The sequence below is a fragment of the Trachymyrmex septentrionalis genome, unplaced genomic scaffold (assembly GCF_001594115.1).
Source record: "Trachymyrmex septentrionalis isolate Tsep2-gDNA-1 unplaced genomic scaffold, Tsep1.0 scaffold14, whole genome shotgun sequence".
In the NCBI taxonomy this organism is placed as follows: domain Eukaryota; kingdom Metazoa; phylum Arthropoda; class Insecta; order Hymenoptera; family Formicidae; genus Trachymyrmex; species Trachymyrmex septentrionalis.
The window spans coordinates 154051-172587 of NW_017304543.1; the positions used below are offsets into that span (position 1 = coordinate 154051).

At 29.8% G+C, this 18537-nt stretch overlaps 2 protein-coding genes across 2 annotated transcripts in view; one reads left to right on the forward strand and one right to left on the reverse strand.

Moving 5' to 3' along the window:
- LOC108745541 overlaps positions 1-15954 on the forward strand; it is a 26561-nt gene extending 10607 nt beyond the window's left edge. Inside the window, 8 exon segments of the mRNA XM_018481732.1 lie at positions 3791-3871; positions 3873-3957; positions 5243-5441; positions 6775-6975; positions 13387-13553; positions 14711-14806; positions 15151-15329; positions 15580-15954. Coding sequence (XP_018337234.1) covers positions 3791-3871; positions 3873-3957; positions 5243-5441; positions 6775-6975; positions 13387-13553; positions 14711-14806; positions 15151-15329; positions 15580-15808 — 1237 coding nt within the window. The 3' untranslated portion in view covers positions 15809-15954.
- A 1056-nt stretch (positions 15955-17010) lies between these two features.
- The window catches only part of LOC108745542 (odorant receptor 46a-like), a 1983-nt gene continuing 456 nt past the window's right edge, over positions 17011-18537 (reverse strand). The window contains exons 2-5 of the mRNA XM_018481733.1: positions 17987-18328; positions 17466-17667; positions 17149-17304; positions 17011-17067 (exon numbers count right to left, since the gene is read on the reverse strand). Of these exons, the coding sequence (XP_018337235.1) occupies positions 17011-17067; positions 17149-17304; positions 17466-17667; positions 17987-18328 (757 nt within the window). The remainder of the gene's footprint in view (positions 17068-17148; positions 17305-17465; positions 17668-17986; positions 18329-18537) is intronic.

Sequence of the window (18537 nt, forward strand, 5' to 3'; positions counted from 1 at the left end):
AATTTTATAAAATAATAAAACACACTTTTATTTTATAACTAATGGAACTATGAATAAAATTACTAATGTAATATAATATTAATGTAAATACTTAAAAATTATAATTGAGCTAGTAAAAAATTAAACTATGTGTACTTTGTTTTTTTAAATAAGTATCTCTATTTTAATTTTAAATTGTTGTCTTGTAAAGATTTGTATTGTCATTTAATCATATAATTAGTATTTACATCGTTTTTCAACACGATCTTTCAGATATGTCATTATAATAGTTATATTTTATACACATCTTTGCACACAGCAGACAATAAGTGACACTCAATATGCGACAGCAGGTGATTACGTGATCAAGATTTTTTTTTCTTTTTTTTGATCGTCGGAGCGCGACGTCGTGATCCTAGTTGGCATGAGACTCGAGAGTACAGGGTTTTACTTTTACAGCATAAGATCTCAAGTTAATACGTCATTGTGCAATATACGCAAGGCAATAAAGCCGCGGAGATTACTGAGTCTTTGCACGATCGCTATTAATAACCGTACAAATACTGTCATCAATGTCAATTTTTCGTATCGTCAATAGAATCCTCATAGCAGCAATAGATTGATAATGGAAATGCCGACGGTAATCACTAGTAACTTGAGAGATTCTATAGGTCCCAGCGCAATAATATGACCTATCTACGACTAACTTATATGTGTGTTCGGATTATATGGCTGGAAATAAGTCATTTCTCTATTAAGCTCCCTTAGGCGATGCTCACACTGGCCTTTTATTTTTCAATCTAATTTTTTCTTTTTATTATTTCGTCCTTACAATTAACGTGTTTTGCAAGCTTTTTTCTTAAAAAAATGTTGATCATTTTTGTCAAATTTTATAATTCATAATATAATTAAAATGTATGAATGATTTCTTTCTATAGTAATAATAAATAATAAATAGATAGATAATAATTAATTCATATATTTAATTTCTAATATTTTTTAAATCTATAATCTTAAATTGTATTCGTTTTATATGATTTTTCTCTGACCGTAAGCATAAAGTAATACGTACAGACGTACAAAGAACTTAAATAAATTAGTCTTGCATCGTAAGCTTCGGCTGACTCAACAAGTACCAAGAGTAGAACCAAAAAACGTACTGGCGTGCGCGATGCGTCGAGTTACTCCGCTTACTTATTTATATACATCTTCGTACAAATTTGAAATGGTAAGAATAATTAATTTAATACAAGAAGTAATTAACTTTTTTCTCTAACTACGTAACACAAAGATGCATAAACGTCAAGACACTAAACTTTTATGTTAGAATTGCTTCTTGCGGAAATGAAACTTGAATACTTTTATTGAGCATTACTTTTGCTACTTCCTCAAAGACTATACTTCGCATATAATTGCAAGAAAACGTGCTGAGTGGACTTAGAACAGACACAGCAACCAAGTGTCGACGAATTGCTGCGTTCCAACGTGTCGCACATTGGAATACAAAAGTTTTTTATGGGAGATTTAAGTGCCTCATATTTTTATATTTTGATTTCCTTATCGATGCTGTGGAAAATGTTAGAAGTTTTCCGTTATCTATAGAAATACAAGATTCATGAAAGCATTTGGTACAAAAAGAAATTTTTTATTTTTCATTCATTCTATAAGAAATCAAATAAAAAATTTTAAGTCAAAAGTAAGACTTTATGCTGGATAAAAATAAATTATGAAAATTCAAATTAATATGTATAACATTTATGTTTACTATTTACACATCTGACATTTTCAAGAAAAAGGATTCCTTTATTGTGTTAACATGTTTACTTTTTACATTCTTACTTTTTGAAATATGCTTTATTCGTATAATTCTCATAATTAAGATTTTTTTTTAGTACATGTTTAATTAGATAAATAAAAAATATTAAGTATTATTTGAAGCTTCAAATTTCGCAAAAAATAAACGTAAAGCAATCTCTAAAATAATTTTTGTTCGTCATTTTTTATTTGTCACAAAACTTGAGAACACTTACGATTCTTGACATTTTCTACATAATTTTTCGAAAGACAGATTCAAGCAGTACACTTCAGGAAGGACATTAAGCGGATATGAAGTGTTATTCGTGTAAATCGCTTGGGAAATCATGTGACCAAGTTGAAATCAAAGTTTCATCCGCACTTAAAGGTCTTGTAAGACCGAGAAAGCCATAACGCCGAGACCGCGTCTTAACATAATTTGCGTCGGAGTTCCCAGAAGAAATATTGTTCCTTTTTTGCGAACAGCAGGATAGCTCGGGAAGGTAAAGCGACCTCCGTAAAATCGAGAATCTGCGCCATCGAGTATAACGCCTGGGAGACTTATTTACAAAATGATGCTTGAGTCTCGTGGGTTTTTCCTCATTTTATTTTATACTTGTGCTACTGTTCTGTTTTTATGTCATCGGAAGATAGTAATTACGCTGGTAGTTGAATAGGGAAAAGGAAACTGTATGAGTCATGTTTTCTCATTCACGAGAGCTTTGAAAATATGAACTATTTTATTAACTTATTGTATTTATCACTAAATAATAACGAATGTAAGATAATTCATTTTTATTTTCATTAAATAATAATTATACATTCCATAAATTAATATTAAAAATTAAACTTACTTGATATAAGTATGTAGAATTATGTAAGTTGATTGCCTTCAAAGCAAATTTTATTATTCATTTATCTAGATTTATCTAGACTTGTCTAGAATTATTTATTTCAACGCGTACGAAAGCAAATATTTTCAGAGTAAAGTTCAGTTATTCTTCAGATAAACGATCTATTTAAATAAACGATCAAAGCTACTTTCACGCAATCTTTTCCAATTTTGCGGACATTTATGGAGTGACGGATGCGCGACGCACATGATCAGGCACGTGGACGCGAATATTAAGAAAATTGTAGACCCTCTATTTCGTCTCAGATGCCTTATCATCTCTGTTTTATGCACAAGCACATCCCTCGCAGTGCCAGAGCGTGACTTATGACGTGTCGGATCGGATTAAGAGAAAGTTCCCTTCCAAAATTGCTTGACAATTTGTGAGTCATCAACCACATCCAATGTGAAGGGTATATTGAATTCAAATATACTTCTGTAGGAAAGAAGCAAAGAATTTGTATGTGTACAAGAAAACAATATTTATCACGAATCATTCTTTTAACTGACAAAAACATTCGAATATAAATTAATAATAGATAAATAATAAATAAATGTTTTATAATTTCGAAAGTTATTCTCGTCGTTTAAAACACGAAATAGATAAATTAATATTAAATATTAGATAAGAATCATTAATCATAATAATAATTATTATAAATATTATTAAAAATTTTATACTAAAGAGATAATTAATCACATAAGGTCGATGGTCAAAAAACGAGCATAACAAAAATAATGATACAATAAATTCAATAATAATTTATGTCTTAAAAATCGTAGAATAGTTATTTACAATAAAATAAAAAGCGTTCCGTATTCACAGAGTCTTCTTTAATTCAAAAGAATTAGAAAAGCACAAAAATATAATATTAAAAACTAAATAAATAGTTGTATTTAATATAATCAATAAGAAAATAAAGTAATAACAGAAAAAGTTCAAGTAACACAATATTTTCATGTTATGGCGATTTAGTATTCATTTTCTATTTAGTGCGAAAAATTGTTATTTACAATTCTTTGTACGCACATGAGATTACCATGCACCTGCGCATTACTGCGTTAATTTACTACTCTTAACCGTGGTCTCATTAAGTGTCATGCCATCACGCTTACCTTTTGTAGATCCGCCGGAAGTGGAGGAAGAAGGGAGAGTGACCTACGGAGGACGTCCTACGAGTTGCGCGCGCATCCCTTAGGAATATTGTCACAGCATACGCACGATGCAGACTGACGAAGAGATTCAGTATGCGCCGAGAAGCCGGCCGGTGAGCTTTTACGATAATTACAAGGTGAGTTTTCACTTGTCTCTGTTTTACATGTGTTATTGCAAGTAAGCTTCGCGTGCTGCCAGTGCAACATGATTACTACATAGTATCAATTATCGATTCGATGACTTTCGCTCTTTTAAAGTAGCAGACATTCATATACGGGTATCCTTACATAAATGGGAAATAAGAATGCATAAGATATCATAAAATTATCGCTATTTTTCATTCTGCAAGCAATTGGTTATAGATTTTTAATTTAACAAAAATTTCAGAGCATCAATAGACTTTAAAATTATATACGCGAGTGAAAGTGCGTAATGGATTTTATTTTAACACAGTATTAGTTTAATCTTTTAAAGTTTCTGAACATTAAATAGTAACAAAAATACAAAGATGGTAAGAGGGTATGACTTTTTAAATTTTAAAAGGATTGAATCTGAAATAAAATATTTGTACATAGTTTTACCAGATGTTCTAATATAGCGTAAAGAGTGTATAAATATAAAATAATCTCTATATGAAGCTATCAATAGTATCATTCCGCAGCTGTAACATCTCGTACGGTAACATCTCACCAGAGCAAAGATACACAAAAGATTAGTTCACAAACCGTTGTATTTACTGTTAATTACTTAACGAGTCCAAAGAAAAATAGTCAATATAAATAAGGCTAACAGATATCTATTGCTTCTTATATCACTTGAAATAATCTGTTATAAAACATGTAGGAAGCATCTAGGAAGCGTCTAAGAAAAACGCGTTTAAAAATTCCTGAATTTCACAACCATAACGTTTCACATTAGCATAATTAGAATCTTAATTGTAACCGATATTAATTATCTAAATATGCTCGTTGTGCGCAAATCATCATAAATTTACATTCTAACATTAATGCTAAGCATTTGTTCCGTACAATGTAGCACTTACAGAGGCAGGAAATGACTCTTTTATATTTAAAAGTTAAACGTTTAGTAAGAAAGTTTTTAATTTAATTTTTATCTGTAGTTAACATTTAACTGTAATGCAAATTTGAAAGAATGGTATTTCTGTAACTGTATTTTATTATATTTAAATCATTACATAATAAATAATTCTAATTCTAAATTTAAGAAAAAGGAAGAGTCGCAATATATGACTTTGCTAATCAATTTAAAAAATCTCATACATACATAATAATTTTAAATATTGCATTACTATTTTTCTCGACTACGTTGATGTATTATTCAAAAGTATATAATTCACTCTTTTCTTAAAGTGACAAGAATCATTTGTCAAAATTAACGCGATCGTTTTTTCGATCTTGCAGGATGTGCCGATGATGCCGCCTTGTGTCACTTCCACCATGAGTGTGGGTAATTTGAATCAAGTTCACGATGACACGTCTGCCGTACCTCAAAGCAACAATAATAACAGTATTAATGGCAGCAATAATAATAACAATAACAGGGTTAATAGCGCCGTTAGCGCGGGCAACGTATCGAAGATTCACATTGCCAAAGTCACGGGTGAGTTGAATGCACTTTTTACGATGCGCCTTTTACGTGTGTGCATGAAATGCCTACTATTTATAGTTTATTTAAACGCGCGATGATTGATATACGGTTCCTGCATTCGTAAATGTCACGTAGATTCAGCGCTTTCCGCTTACATTTTACAGAAGCCTTTTCGTAAATTGGCGTGCTTAATTTAAAACAATAAAGAGAAATAATAATATGAATTATATTAATACAAATAAATAGAAAAGTATTTTATATAATCAGAACTGGATTTTAGTATCTAATAATATATTTCTGTGAAATTTATGATATTTTCCAATTCTGTACGAAATATGTTGATTAGTGTCAATCTTTAAGTGCAGTCTTGCATTGAAATTGGAATAGTAATATCATAAATTAAATCGATGATCAAATTTAACGCTTATGTTAATGAGCATCTTTAGAACACTGTAAAAAATTTAATTTTGCAAAACTGGAAAATGTATATAAAATTTACAGAAATTAGCTATTGGTTTAGTTTCATTTTTTTAAGATGAATTAATGTTGAATTGCTCGTAAATAATATCGTTTTAAAGCATTATTATAATATAAGCTTAATTAAAATCTTGAAATAATAAAATTCATGAAAATGGAAATCTGTACTAATAACTGAGATTACTATAATAACTGAGATTAAATTGACTCTACACTGTTCGTCTATATATACCGTGTGTTAATCTTTCGTGCCAGCTTGACCTGTTTGTTCTACTTCAGATATTACCAGTGCGCGAAACCTTATCGTCCTGAATTCTCGTATGTACCACAGCTCTTGTTTTTCGCGACAGCTATATTCGCGCGTGCCAAGACTGTGCGTACTAATAAAATGACGTATATCATGAAAGTGGCGTTTTGGAGTAGACAGTGCATGTGGATAATTGCATTAATTTTTACATGGTTTTTTAATGATGATAAATTAAAAAAATATAATAGTATAATATTGAATATGATAATTTTTATAAGAAAATATAAAATATATACAAAAATTTTGCAAATGTGATCGACGGATACAAAATTTAAACTTTATACCATTATATTATAATTTTCTGAAGGATAAAAGAAACTTAACATTCGCGTGTGTAAATAATAATTAAGTAATCCCGGATTTCTGAAATATGAAAGCAAAGTCGAGTTTTATGACATCATACATAATTGCTGTGTGTAAGAACTGATTCATTTTCTTGCAAAATATCTTCCTGCTTATATATTAAATATGTTCCTGGAACGGAATAAGAAAGATGCGAGAAAGGTTACTGGCACCTGAGTAAAGTAATTTTTGTTACTAAGTACTCACCGTACATGACAGGTGCAGTTTCAACTGGAAATATCGGGCGTATTTACCGCGGAGACAAAGAGAAAGAACTTGGTCGGGCACCATCGATGGCCAATTGTTTATCAACCACGGTTCCTGTCAATCTGGCAGCTTCTCAAATAGCCGGTCGACACACGCCCACAAGAAATTCTTTGAGGCACAGTAGAATGATCGTAATGCATCGGACCGGCCATCGTGAGTACAATCACTTTTTACCTGAGCTTTGTATCTTTCGAAGCACAGTGTTAACGATAGGCACGATAAAATTATTTAAATTCTTTAAATTTATATTTCTACTTCTCGTCTCACAGACTTGAACAGTCGATTTTTTGAAATATTTTTTTAAAAAAATTATATATTCTGCACGCTTCGTATTGTGTAACAAGCGATTGCACCTTATAGCGATATCATTTTGTGATTCTTAAATAGTAGAACGCGATAATTCTATTGTTCGTTATTATATTGTACGCATTGCGATGACACAAAAGATACAAAAATTTAAGAATCTAAGCGAACGTTTCGAAATATACATATAATATCCGAGAACTCATGCAATCGGTAAAATACCGATGAAAGAAGCAATAGTATTCTCTGCGCTCTCCACGATCTGATGAAATCGTGTGTGTATGATTATTAATTTTTTGCAATCAACGGCTATGCGATCGATTTCTCTTGAGGGTAAGATCGCGCGCTCGCGAATCGCTTCTCCGGTCGCGGAATGCGACCGACCCGGTATAATTTGATTTTCTCGATTTCTTTTAATAATCTCGTTGCTTTCCGCGACACATTATGGTGTTGCCATATAATTCTACGTACGCTAACGAACGCGACTATCGCTCTTAGCCGTCGGTCGGTCGCTTAGCAGGATTGAGGTTGATGCCAAGGCAGACAGGAAGATTATAATTAGCGCCGCCATGGATTGCAGGAAAGTGCAGCGGCTTTTTATCACCGTGGTAATTAGATAGAATCAAATGCATGAAGCAAATGATAGCTAATGAAAGGAGTTAAAGGTGATGAAAATGCAATGTGCGGAAGAATGAGAGTTTGTTTTAAAGAAGACGGACATAAAATACCTTGGGACATTCATATCTGTGTCATGTCCTAAATGAGAAATATATTTAAAGAATATTTAATATATAAAAGATTTAATTAAAGAATATTTAATGTATAAAAAATATCAAATATATATAATATATACCCTGTAAAAAGAATATTATAACATTAATAAGATTTTAAAGATTTTATTAAAATTCACTAAAATTTAAAAATTCTATTTTTATCACAACCGATTTAAAATGCTGAGAAATTCAATTATCACATTACTGTTCTTATAATTTATTCGATATTTTTTATTAAAATTGTATGTTAGGTAAAATTATTTTATCTTTTGTGTGTGTGTGTCTAGAAAATTATTTTATTGCAAAATATATTATGCAGTTTTTGTTTGAAAAAAATGCAATTTATTTGAAGAATTCGGTTGAAGAAATACGGAGTATCGGATTTTATTATAAATTCTACTAACTACTCGTTTACCGTTTATTTAGAAAAAAAATTCTTGTTTTCTTCAATTACTCTCGCGTATATGTATTTCACTGACGTGAATTTTAAACGTATCTTGCTCCGCTGGCCACAGAACTTAAAGTGGATGCACATGGTTCTTGGCAGATAGCGGAAGTATCAGACCGGAAATATATCGCGTGATCTTTTTGGTATGTATTCGAAATACGCAGTCTCATCTTGGCGCAAAAAATTCATTGTATTTTTTAATACTCGTCTCGCTTTGTACACACTGTAATTAATTATCATAGCGTAATTTCATTATACTTGCAAAATCGTAACATTTTACTATTTCTTGATTGCAATAGACGAAAATTATTTCACAGGAAATATAATTTTGAGCAGTTAAACTTTTTTATTAGAAAATATTATATCAAATAGAATTATAAATTTTCGTTATTTAAAAAATCTGAAGATCAGCAGTAAATATCTATGAACATACATACCTATATAAACTGTTCTCTATAGTAATATTATTTGATCTTATTATTAATATTGAAATATTAATTAAAGCAAAAAATGATTACGTAAACGGTAAGTACCTTTTTGAAAATAAACAACACATACGAGGTACGAAGGATCGAAATTGATGAAGTGTGTACGTACCGTGGTTCCGCTCTGTTCAAGGGCTTATACGTAGCCCTAATTCTATTTCAGGATCGGTAGACTTACAAACCGACCCGCTATTCTTACGCCCAATTTCGGCGCCCTTACATGTGTAATCCTCGTTTGGCTTCCATCTAAAAACACTCGGCCAGTAGTCAAACAATCGTATTTTCCTCGTTACATTGAAAATAAATGAGTTTAAAATATATGTACTTATGATTTGAGCAAACAAATAATACACGCAACGCATATATATGTATACATACAACAAATATTAATCAATTAATGTAATTTTTACGGCGTAAAAATTATTTATATACAAAATGTTTATATTATAAATTTCTTACTTATGGCAACATGACAGAAAATATTTGTTGAATATATCGATCTAGAAGTAAATTGCAACATCTTACAACCGCGTTAGTTAGCAAAATTACAGTGCAATTACTTAATTAACCTGCGGTCATGCCTTCTTACGCAAGTTACATCGTGAGCATTATTCATGCATTGGGGACAACGGATGATGAAAACGTACCACCCAGTATGCGTATGTTATACGTGGGCCGCACATTTTGCGGCAAATTTGTCGACCGTGACGACGTGACGTATGAAACGAGGATCGACGTTGCTCATTGTTATCTCATACGTATAATGTGCATTCACGTTCACATTCACATAAACCGGCCCATTTACGTAGTCGACGTGACCGATACCTGATGTGAACGAAGACAAATTACAGGTAGTTTGGAATTTACACGGTGAATGGGTTGCAGTATACGAGTCTTTGTTAAATAATATCGACTTTAAATTCCTTTTTTGACTTTAGTAATTGCACCGGACGAGTCTAATTTTCAACTTCCGTAATTTTAATAATGAACGTAGCATGTTTTTAACTTCTAAATTCGACAATTATTTTCACAATGTTTATCTATTATTACCTTGGGTCACATGTCAAGTAAGTATATAAATTTCATCTGAGCTGCTGAGTTTTAGTATCATACTAGCGATATATTCATTGACAAATGGATATTAAATTAAAGGTGATAAGTGCGTACGTGATTCATTCCGTTGGTTGTGTCGTTTGACCTCTTGATACCGCTTTTTCTTCCTTTATACTCGCACCGGTATATCCTCGTATTGTGCAATAAATACGGTGTACATATGGCGAAGCAATACAATACGAACAACGCGTATTCATGTCCTGCATTCCCGCACCGTGCGAATCGCTCTTCAAAAGAGCAGCAATATCTGCTACTTGACAACTGCAGTAATCGTCCGATCACATCGAAAACGGTTCAACACTGTTTTTTATAGAAGGAACAATCTGCAATTTTACGTTACCTTAAGATAATTACGCGTGAAAATCGAGATTATATTTGGTTTTTATTTTTATCGACTTACGACCTTTCTATAATATGCGGACGTTTATATTCTGCAGTTGCAGTTTGCCTCGTTCGCCAGTTATAGCGCGTACCTGCGGTACAGTTAGAGACATAATCCTCACGTAGCAGATGCGCGCATTACGTTTCCGTGTGTGAAAATTGTTTTTCTCTTCCGTAGCGAGCACGTATCGTATCTTCCACGAATTGGCATCGAGCGACGATGTCGTGAGATATTAAAATTCTGCATGCGTATTGCGCTGCAAAAGAATTTCTCTTTTACACGCGCGCGACGTAAAATGCATCCATGATCAGTCTCTGCGTAAAAATTAATAGTGTAAAAATTGTCCTATGTTTTAAGAATACTGATTTTAGGATAGAACTTTTAAGAGATAACAGTTGATTGTATTTAATATCTCTAGCAACATTGATCGTTATACTGACTGATTTATGCTCTAACAATATTAAAATATATCAGGCAATAATGTAAAAAAGTTTGAGTTACCTTGATAATAAAAATTTTATTTTAATTAAACAATGATGACGCTAGTTTGTCTCTTAAAATGATTTAAATTTCCTATAGATTAAGATTTTTTTAGTCTCATATATATGTATTGTTCATAATTTTTAAGAACTATAAGAATAACTTATATTGTAACAGCAAATAGTAAAAAAAAATAATTCAAATCTTCAATAATGAAATATATTAATATTATATATCGTAAATTGTTACAGTATCGTGTAGAGAAAAAAACGTTTTTTATTGTTGTCAGAATAAATTAATCGGTATAACAATCGATTAATGTTGCTAGCTATATTATATTAAATATGAACAATTTCTATTTCTTGACAATCTTATCTTAAAAACTTTCTTAAACGTGAAAGAATAAGTACGTTATAAAATATGACAAACAATTTTTATCTTCCAAGAGTCTTTATCTTGAAGTCTACTTTTTAAACGTAGAAGGATAAGATTTACATATCTATTAGATATATCGTCTAGGTTCTTCCTTGCTATCATCTTTCTTGGTTTAAAGTGTGTCGCGACACCAAAACAGTTGAGAAACACTGACTTGGGCTCATAGAGAATAATTATCTCAGGTACGTATATGAGTTTCCACATACACGATTATGGAGTTACCACATTATACATACATTAAAACTAAAGAGATTTATATAAATATGTATTATAACATTTATTTTTTTATTCTATTATCTTACATTTAATTCTAAATTATTAAACAGAATAATAAACAATAAGAAAAATCAGAATTAATAATGTGCTTCTTTTTTTGAATTTATAGTTAATGGTTGAGAAATTTCTTGTTTTTTTCTTTTCTTCTTTTATTTTTTTGTAATTTTCTAATTAATTTTGTCTAATTTGTAGCTTGACTTTGAATATATTAATTGGCTTATAGTATATCTGACTGCGATATAAGTTTGCATACTATACTTCTTCAATCGAGTATTCAGCACAGCGAATCCAGTAAACATAGTGCATCTATCCCTTCACTCTTGCGGTTTTTCAATGGCGGTCAAAGTACTCACTTCTTCCTCACACTAGCGTTTCATAGTCTGTTCTCAATAGTATAAATACATTGCGCTAATCGTTGTTTCTATTGCTTAATCTATAAATATTGATCTATCATTCATGAGAAAATCCATTTTTATTATTATAATGAAAAATTTTATAGTGAGAAACTGATTTATAATCGATTCTTGCAACGTTCATTTGTAATTTTTGAATAACTAATCATATTTTTTTACATTATAACGAATTTTTGATTTGAAGAGAAAGTAAGAATAGTTCGAGTAATCTAGCTATATATAGCGATGAAAAAATTAAATGTTATCGTATCAGACATTAACTCAATGCGTTCTACATTAATGCATTTTTTAATTATTTCTAATTATACCTATGTGTATTTCTTAAATATCTTGCATGAAGTTGTGCAAAAAGACATTACTTATTTTATAATTATAATATTTTTTTTGTAATTATATATACATACGTATAATTAGCTTTTCAAGTTAGTTCTCGTCCGTTTGATGTGTCTAAAAAATAAAAAATGTTTATATACACATTTATAAAGAATTTTTTTTAATATTAAAAAAAATTTAAATTAAGAGATATAACATATGTTATTTAGCAGCACTATATTTTGATAATAATTGTATAGTTTTTCTTATAAATCAAAGATACTTGAGATATTTATGAAACTCGACAAGGAACTGTCATTTGCATACCGTTGCAAAATGCTATGGTGGTAGGCGATCGCTCGCATTTTCTATTCAATATCCCAATGAGAAATACTCAATCTTGCAGTGTAAATGATGGTAGTAGGCAGTTTCCTGACGATTTCTTTGATATGTGGGGGGCAAGGACGTTCAATCATTCAACCGGTTGAGATACCTTGTAAGGAGGGATGGTGACGAGGCCACCTTGTTCGGAAACTCTCCTTTCTTTCGCAGATTTAAGTTTCTCGATACCATGAGATATCGGTCAATGATCGGCAGTTTGTATTATATGGGGAAATGTGTGTCGTAGCGAAGGATAAAATGGCGTATGCCTATCTTCGCAACGTCGAATTACCTAATTACCTAATAGGCGACCGACTGCATGTCTCAACTCTCTAACTTAAGAGATCTGCGCGAGTAAACGTTTCTAACGGACGCAACATGATGAATTGCGTGACGAAATTATCGACTTTTCCTCCGGGGAATAATCCCACGACAACTAAGAAAGGATGTCTGTGTGAGAATCGCGATAAAAGATGAAGATATTAGTTTACTTCCTTTGTGTTCGAATTTACCTAATCACTTTAAAAAATGATCTAACTTTTTTATTTTGTCTAATATTATTTGATATTTCATATTTTTTAAAATAAATAAGTTGATGCGTAGTATGCTAACTTACAATACGAATAATGTACGAATAATGTAATCATCCACAGAACAAGTTCTGAATAAATTTGTAATAGATTGTGTGTTAGCGCTAATTATATATGTATTGATACGAGCGATAACAGTAGCATGAGAGTAAAAAGTAGGTTTATATTTTTAGGCCCAGAGAAATTTTTACCTCCTTTGATCTATCATCGACGATTAGCTCGATGTCTGGCGGCATTGCAGACTATTCTCGGCGTCGCGGTGATTTCTTTGTCATTATGGTTGTTGCTTTGGGCACCGCACCTGCCTGTTATGGACAATCCGTATTGGAGTGGCATGCCCGTAAGTGCAATAATTTTATACGGCGATTAAATTTGCATTCCATACCATGATAATGCAAGAATGCAAAATGGTAATCCTCGCTTATCTAATAAGCTGAGTTTGCTAGAATAGGCACACTAACATATGGCTGCAATTAGACTTACATATGTATTATAAAATGATATAATCATGCTTTTTAATAACAAAGATGTATTATTTTTTTATATACTATAATCGTATGTACCTAATAGTTTTAAGTCAAAGTGATTGTTTATTGAGCCTAATCGTTATTTATTGGCTGTATCGGTTTTAACGGTTTTGAATATAATACGCTTTCAGATTTTTTATAAAACTTAATATTATTAAAAAGCTTAATCCTTAATTAACTAAAGGTAAGTATGCAATAAAAGTAATCGTCTTAATTATTTTGCTCTCTTACAACATTTTTAATTTTATATTTACACAGTGTTATTAATATGAAATAAAATTGTACAGGGTATCCCATTTTAACCTTTGCATCGAAATATCTTGTAAAAACAAAAATATTATGCATTTTATAGTATGTAACTATATGTTTTCTTTACATCAATTTATTCATCTCATTATTTTATGCAAACAAATATTAAGGTATGATTATTATCAAAAGATTAATATTTTACGAGATATTTCATATTTCATGTAAAAATATGTTAAAATAAAAAATAAAATATCTCATAAAACTATATTAGATTTTCGTTATTTACCTTAATACTTTTATATGCAGAATAATTAGTGGAATCATATTAGATAAGAAAAACCTTTCATTTTATTAAAAAGAATAATTAGTGGAATCATATTAGATAAGAAAAACCTTTCATTTTATTAAAAAGAATAATTAGTGGAATCATATTAGATAAGAAAAACCTTTCATTTTATTAAAAAAAATGACCTTCATGTAATCTTAAGATATTAATTTTATTTTAAATTTATTTTTTAAGATTACGTAAAGCTTAATCCCCTTTAAATCAACTTTTGTGTAAAATATTTTTTGGTATCCTTTATACTTTTCGAAATATTTCAATAAGAAGTTTAAAATGGAATATGTGTAACTTTAAACGCGTAAGTATGCCGTGCATTAACATTTTGTAAGTTGTAATATTTTTTTTTTGTTCAATTGTTTAATATTTCGATATTTTCAGCTCTTGATGTCCGGAAGTTTTGGAATTTGCCTGTTGTGCTGTTTTAAAAAGGAATATCCGACTTTGACTTCTGGATTTTGTCTTTCCGCTACAAAGGTAAATAAAAATTCTGATTTATTGTAGAGATTTCTTAGAGACACTTTCAAGGCCGAGTCACTTATTCAGCTCGTCTAATTTTTTACATTGTTAAAGCAGTACAAGATATTTAAGCATACAGCATTATTATAATATATTGTTTTACAAAATAGTATATATAGACAATGTTTCTATTTTAATCAATTAAAAAATTTTTAATTACGGAAAAATATCAATTTTATTTATATTTTAGTTGATTTATTAATTTTATTCTGATTTATTTCTAAAATAATTATTGTATATTACTTACAAAAATCACATTCTTTTTCTATCACACTTATATCACGTTTCTTCATGATGAACAGGTAGTTAGCGTATTTTTGGCGGTTCTGGCAACTGTTGCATGTGTGAGCGCGTGCATATTCTCTGCAATACACTTGTCACGTCTTATGGGATTGGAATGCACTCCGGCACGAGTATTAAATGCTACGTGCGTATGCAGACCACGCGGCGAATCGCCTGATTCACTCGAAGGTGTAATCAGGTATGCCAAAAAATTGAACATAGATTGATAAAATTATGTAACATTTTCTAGAGCATTTAAAAAAATCGTAGAAATTAAAATATATACATATACCTTACATTTCTGACAATCTTTATAAAAAGCATTTCGATTTTTTCCTTTTATCGGAAATCTATATTATATAAATATAACAAGTTTAGTAATAACTGTATAATTTATGTAAAGATGTTATGTAAAAATGCTTTTAAAATAACAATGCATATTTTATTAGATACATCGACCTTAATTGTCCCGAAGTAGAAAGTATTCTGACGATCCTCCTTATCTTCTCATGCACTTGTAACGGATTAGGCGTCTTGGTGGCGGGATGGTATAGTTATCTCCACTGGAGCACGCGATACAAAAGGCCAAAATACACGCAGGTCAGGACCAATACCGTTTCCATGAACAATAAATTCAACAGTAGATCGATCTACAAATCAAATCTGGAGGAACGATGACGTTTGTAAATAGAATGATCAAAACGCTTCCATTTTCATTGTGATGCATCGACATCTTCCGTATGATCACTATTGTGATCAGTTATACATATGTACAAAAAAAATGTGAACTATTACACATTAATAAATTTTATTTTATACTAATTTATTAATCGATAACATCATTGAAAAATACAAAACGTCAAAAATTATTTTTTAAATACATTTTGATATATGAAGAGGAAAAAAGAATATAATCTTTACAAAGATATGAGCAGAAAAAAATTTTTCGGTAAGCTAGAATTGTCCTAGTGTAAACAGTTGCAATTTTATAAAAGATTAAGAATTAAGTATAAGTGTATTTATTATTATGATTAATAATGTAGATAATAATATTATAATGATCATATCTCATTAAAATACGATAAGTACGATAAATATATGAACTATAATGAACTGGTATTTTATAACTTATTAATTAACGCTCACCTTTTTTATTACGATGCTCAGTATTTGTTTAAATGTAATGTGTGTATTTATGTGTGCATGCATCTGACAGTGCGTTTGTCTTTCAACGTGAAAGAAGTTTGCAAAAAACGCAAAGACTATTGATTAAGTTACTTACATTAGGATTAAAATTTAAATGAATCTATAGAATACCTCAAGAGACTACTAAAATAATGTAATATTAAAAAAATGTTTGCGTTTATCTTTTTGTACGTTATTTTGGATATGTTTAGTGAAATAATATTGAATAAAAATTGTCATGAATTAATGAAAAATAAATCTGGCAAGAAAATTTAATATAAATTATGCATATGTTATTGTTACTTACTACAACATCTAATCCCATAATTACTTCAATTATCGAAATAATCATTAAAGCATTTCATGATATTGATGTAAAGAAATTATATATGAAAAGAAAAGAAATATATGCGACAATTCTATTTATTTGTACTATTAATATTTTTTCTACAATATTGTGTTTAAATTCACAATTTTATTCATAAATTAATATATTTATAAATTTACTAATATGTTTTGTGCACATTGCAGTTTTAAGTAAATTTTTATAAAAAATGTTATACAAAATTTTATTTGTTTTTAATAAAACGATTAGCATCAATATTAATTATTAATATAGTTCTGCGTTTCTTATATGATTTTATAAAAAACCAAAAACAAAAATAAAAAACATTACTTTTTATTTAATAAACACATTATTGTTCTTGTGTTTGATGCAGCAAGTTGAAAGATGAATATGACATCTTAAGTAACTGTAAAAAATTATAGATGTATTTATAAATATTCGAAACATTTGCAATCAATAATTTTTATTTTAATTTATTGATACTAACGGCTACGAATGATTCAAGATTCATTGTGATAATATACGCGCTACTAAATTCGATGGGAAACGTCGAACGTTTCATAATTATTAGTAGACCCTTCTTGCTGCTATTGCTAAGTTCCAGCCAATTCATATTATAAACACTATTCGCCAACTGAAGGCTCTATAAATAAAAATATGAAAATATTGCAAATTATAAGAAGGGAATATCACATATTTGTTTTAGTTCCTTTTCTTAATCACTTTTATCTCATTATTAATTTATCTTATTTCTTATTTAAGTTTAATGATAAAATTAATTTGTTTTAAATGAAATATATATACTTTTAACTTGACTTCATTTCCAAACCAACAATAAATGAAAATCTGTGCCAACATGCAGCCTGTATACATCATCAATGGAACAAATTTCATATACTCTGTTGCCATAGCCATTCGATATAAATTTGAGCACACTACCATCATGCTCACCGCGAATTGAACAGCAATTATTTTCGCGAACTTGTCATTTATCGTGTGCGCATATCTGCGATTAGATAGAAGATTTTAAATCCATTATTCTAAGTATCTCTATTTCAATGATTTACTATCTGTGTCGAGTTCACATTAAATGTACTTAATGATCAATTATTAAAACAAGTGCAAAATATTTCTATATCATAAAATTCGAGTCAAAATTCTCTGAATCTGTGATCTTTTACATATATTTATTAGGCAATAAAAGTTTCGAATATTTTTTTATTATTTTAATGAAAGGATATAAAAAAATTGTTATAAAAGAGATAATATTTTGTATTTCACATATTTCAAATTCAAGAAAAAGAAAATTATTCAAAGAAACTAACTTAACTATATAATTGTGATGATTAATACAATCGCGCAGAATGTTTTGATTCTGATTGATATTTTTCAATCGATATTCCAGTATCTCGAATTGACAACATATGTGCAGTAAGAATCCGCAAACCAGGCTCTCGCAAGCGACATTTACTAAACCGGAACATGACATGCCTATCATTTGGTTAGTATATACGAAAGTAAATGCAATTGGGGTTGAATAATCGAATGGTATCCATGCTCTGTATGTCAAGTTTCCTTTTGAAAGATCCATGAAGATAGATGATATAATTACTACGACAACCGCTGAACCTACGAGGGTTAAATACCGCAACGCAACATTCCTATATATAAAATGACCACAATTATACAATGTCCACTCTTATTTGTTTTTACTATTATAATATATATTTTTTAAACTTTACTTGTTATTTTGATTTAAACAATTTTTTGAATTATTATAACTGAAATATCTCTTATTCTCTTATAATTATATTATATCATTATAAATAAATTTATTTACTAATTCTTATTTAATTAATTTTTAATTTGCTTAAAT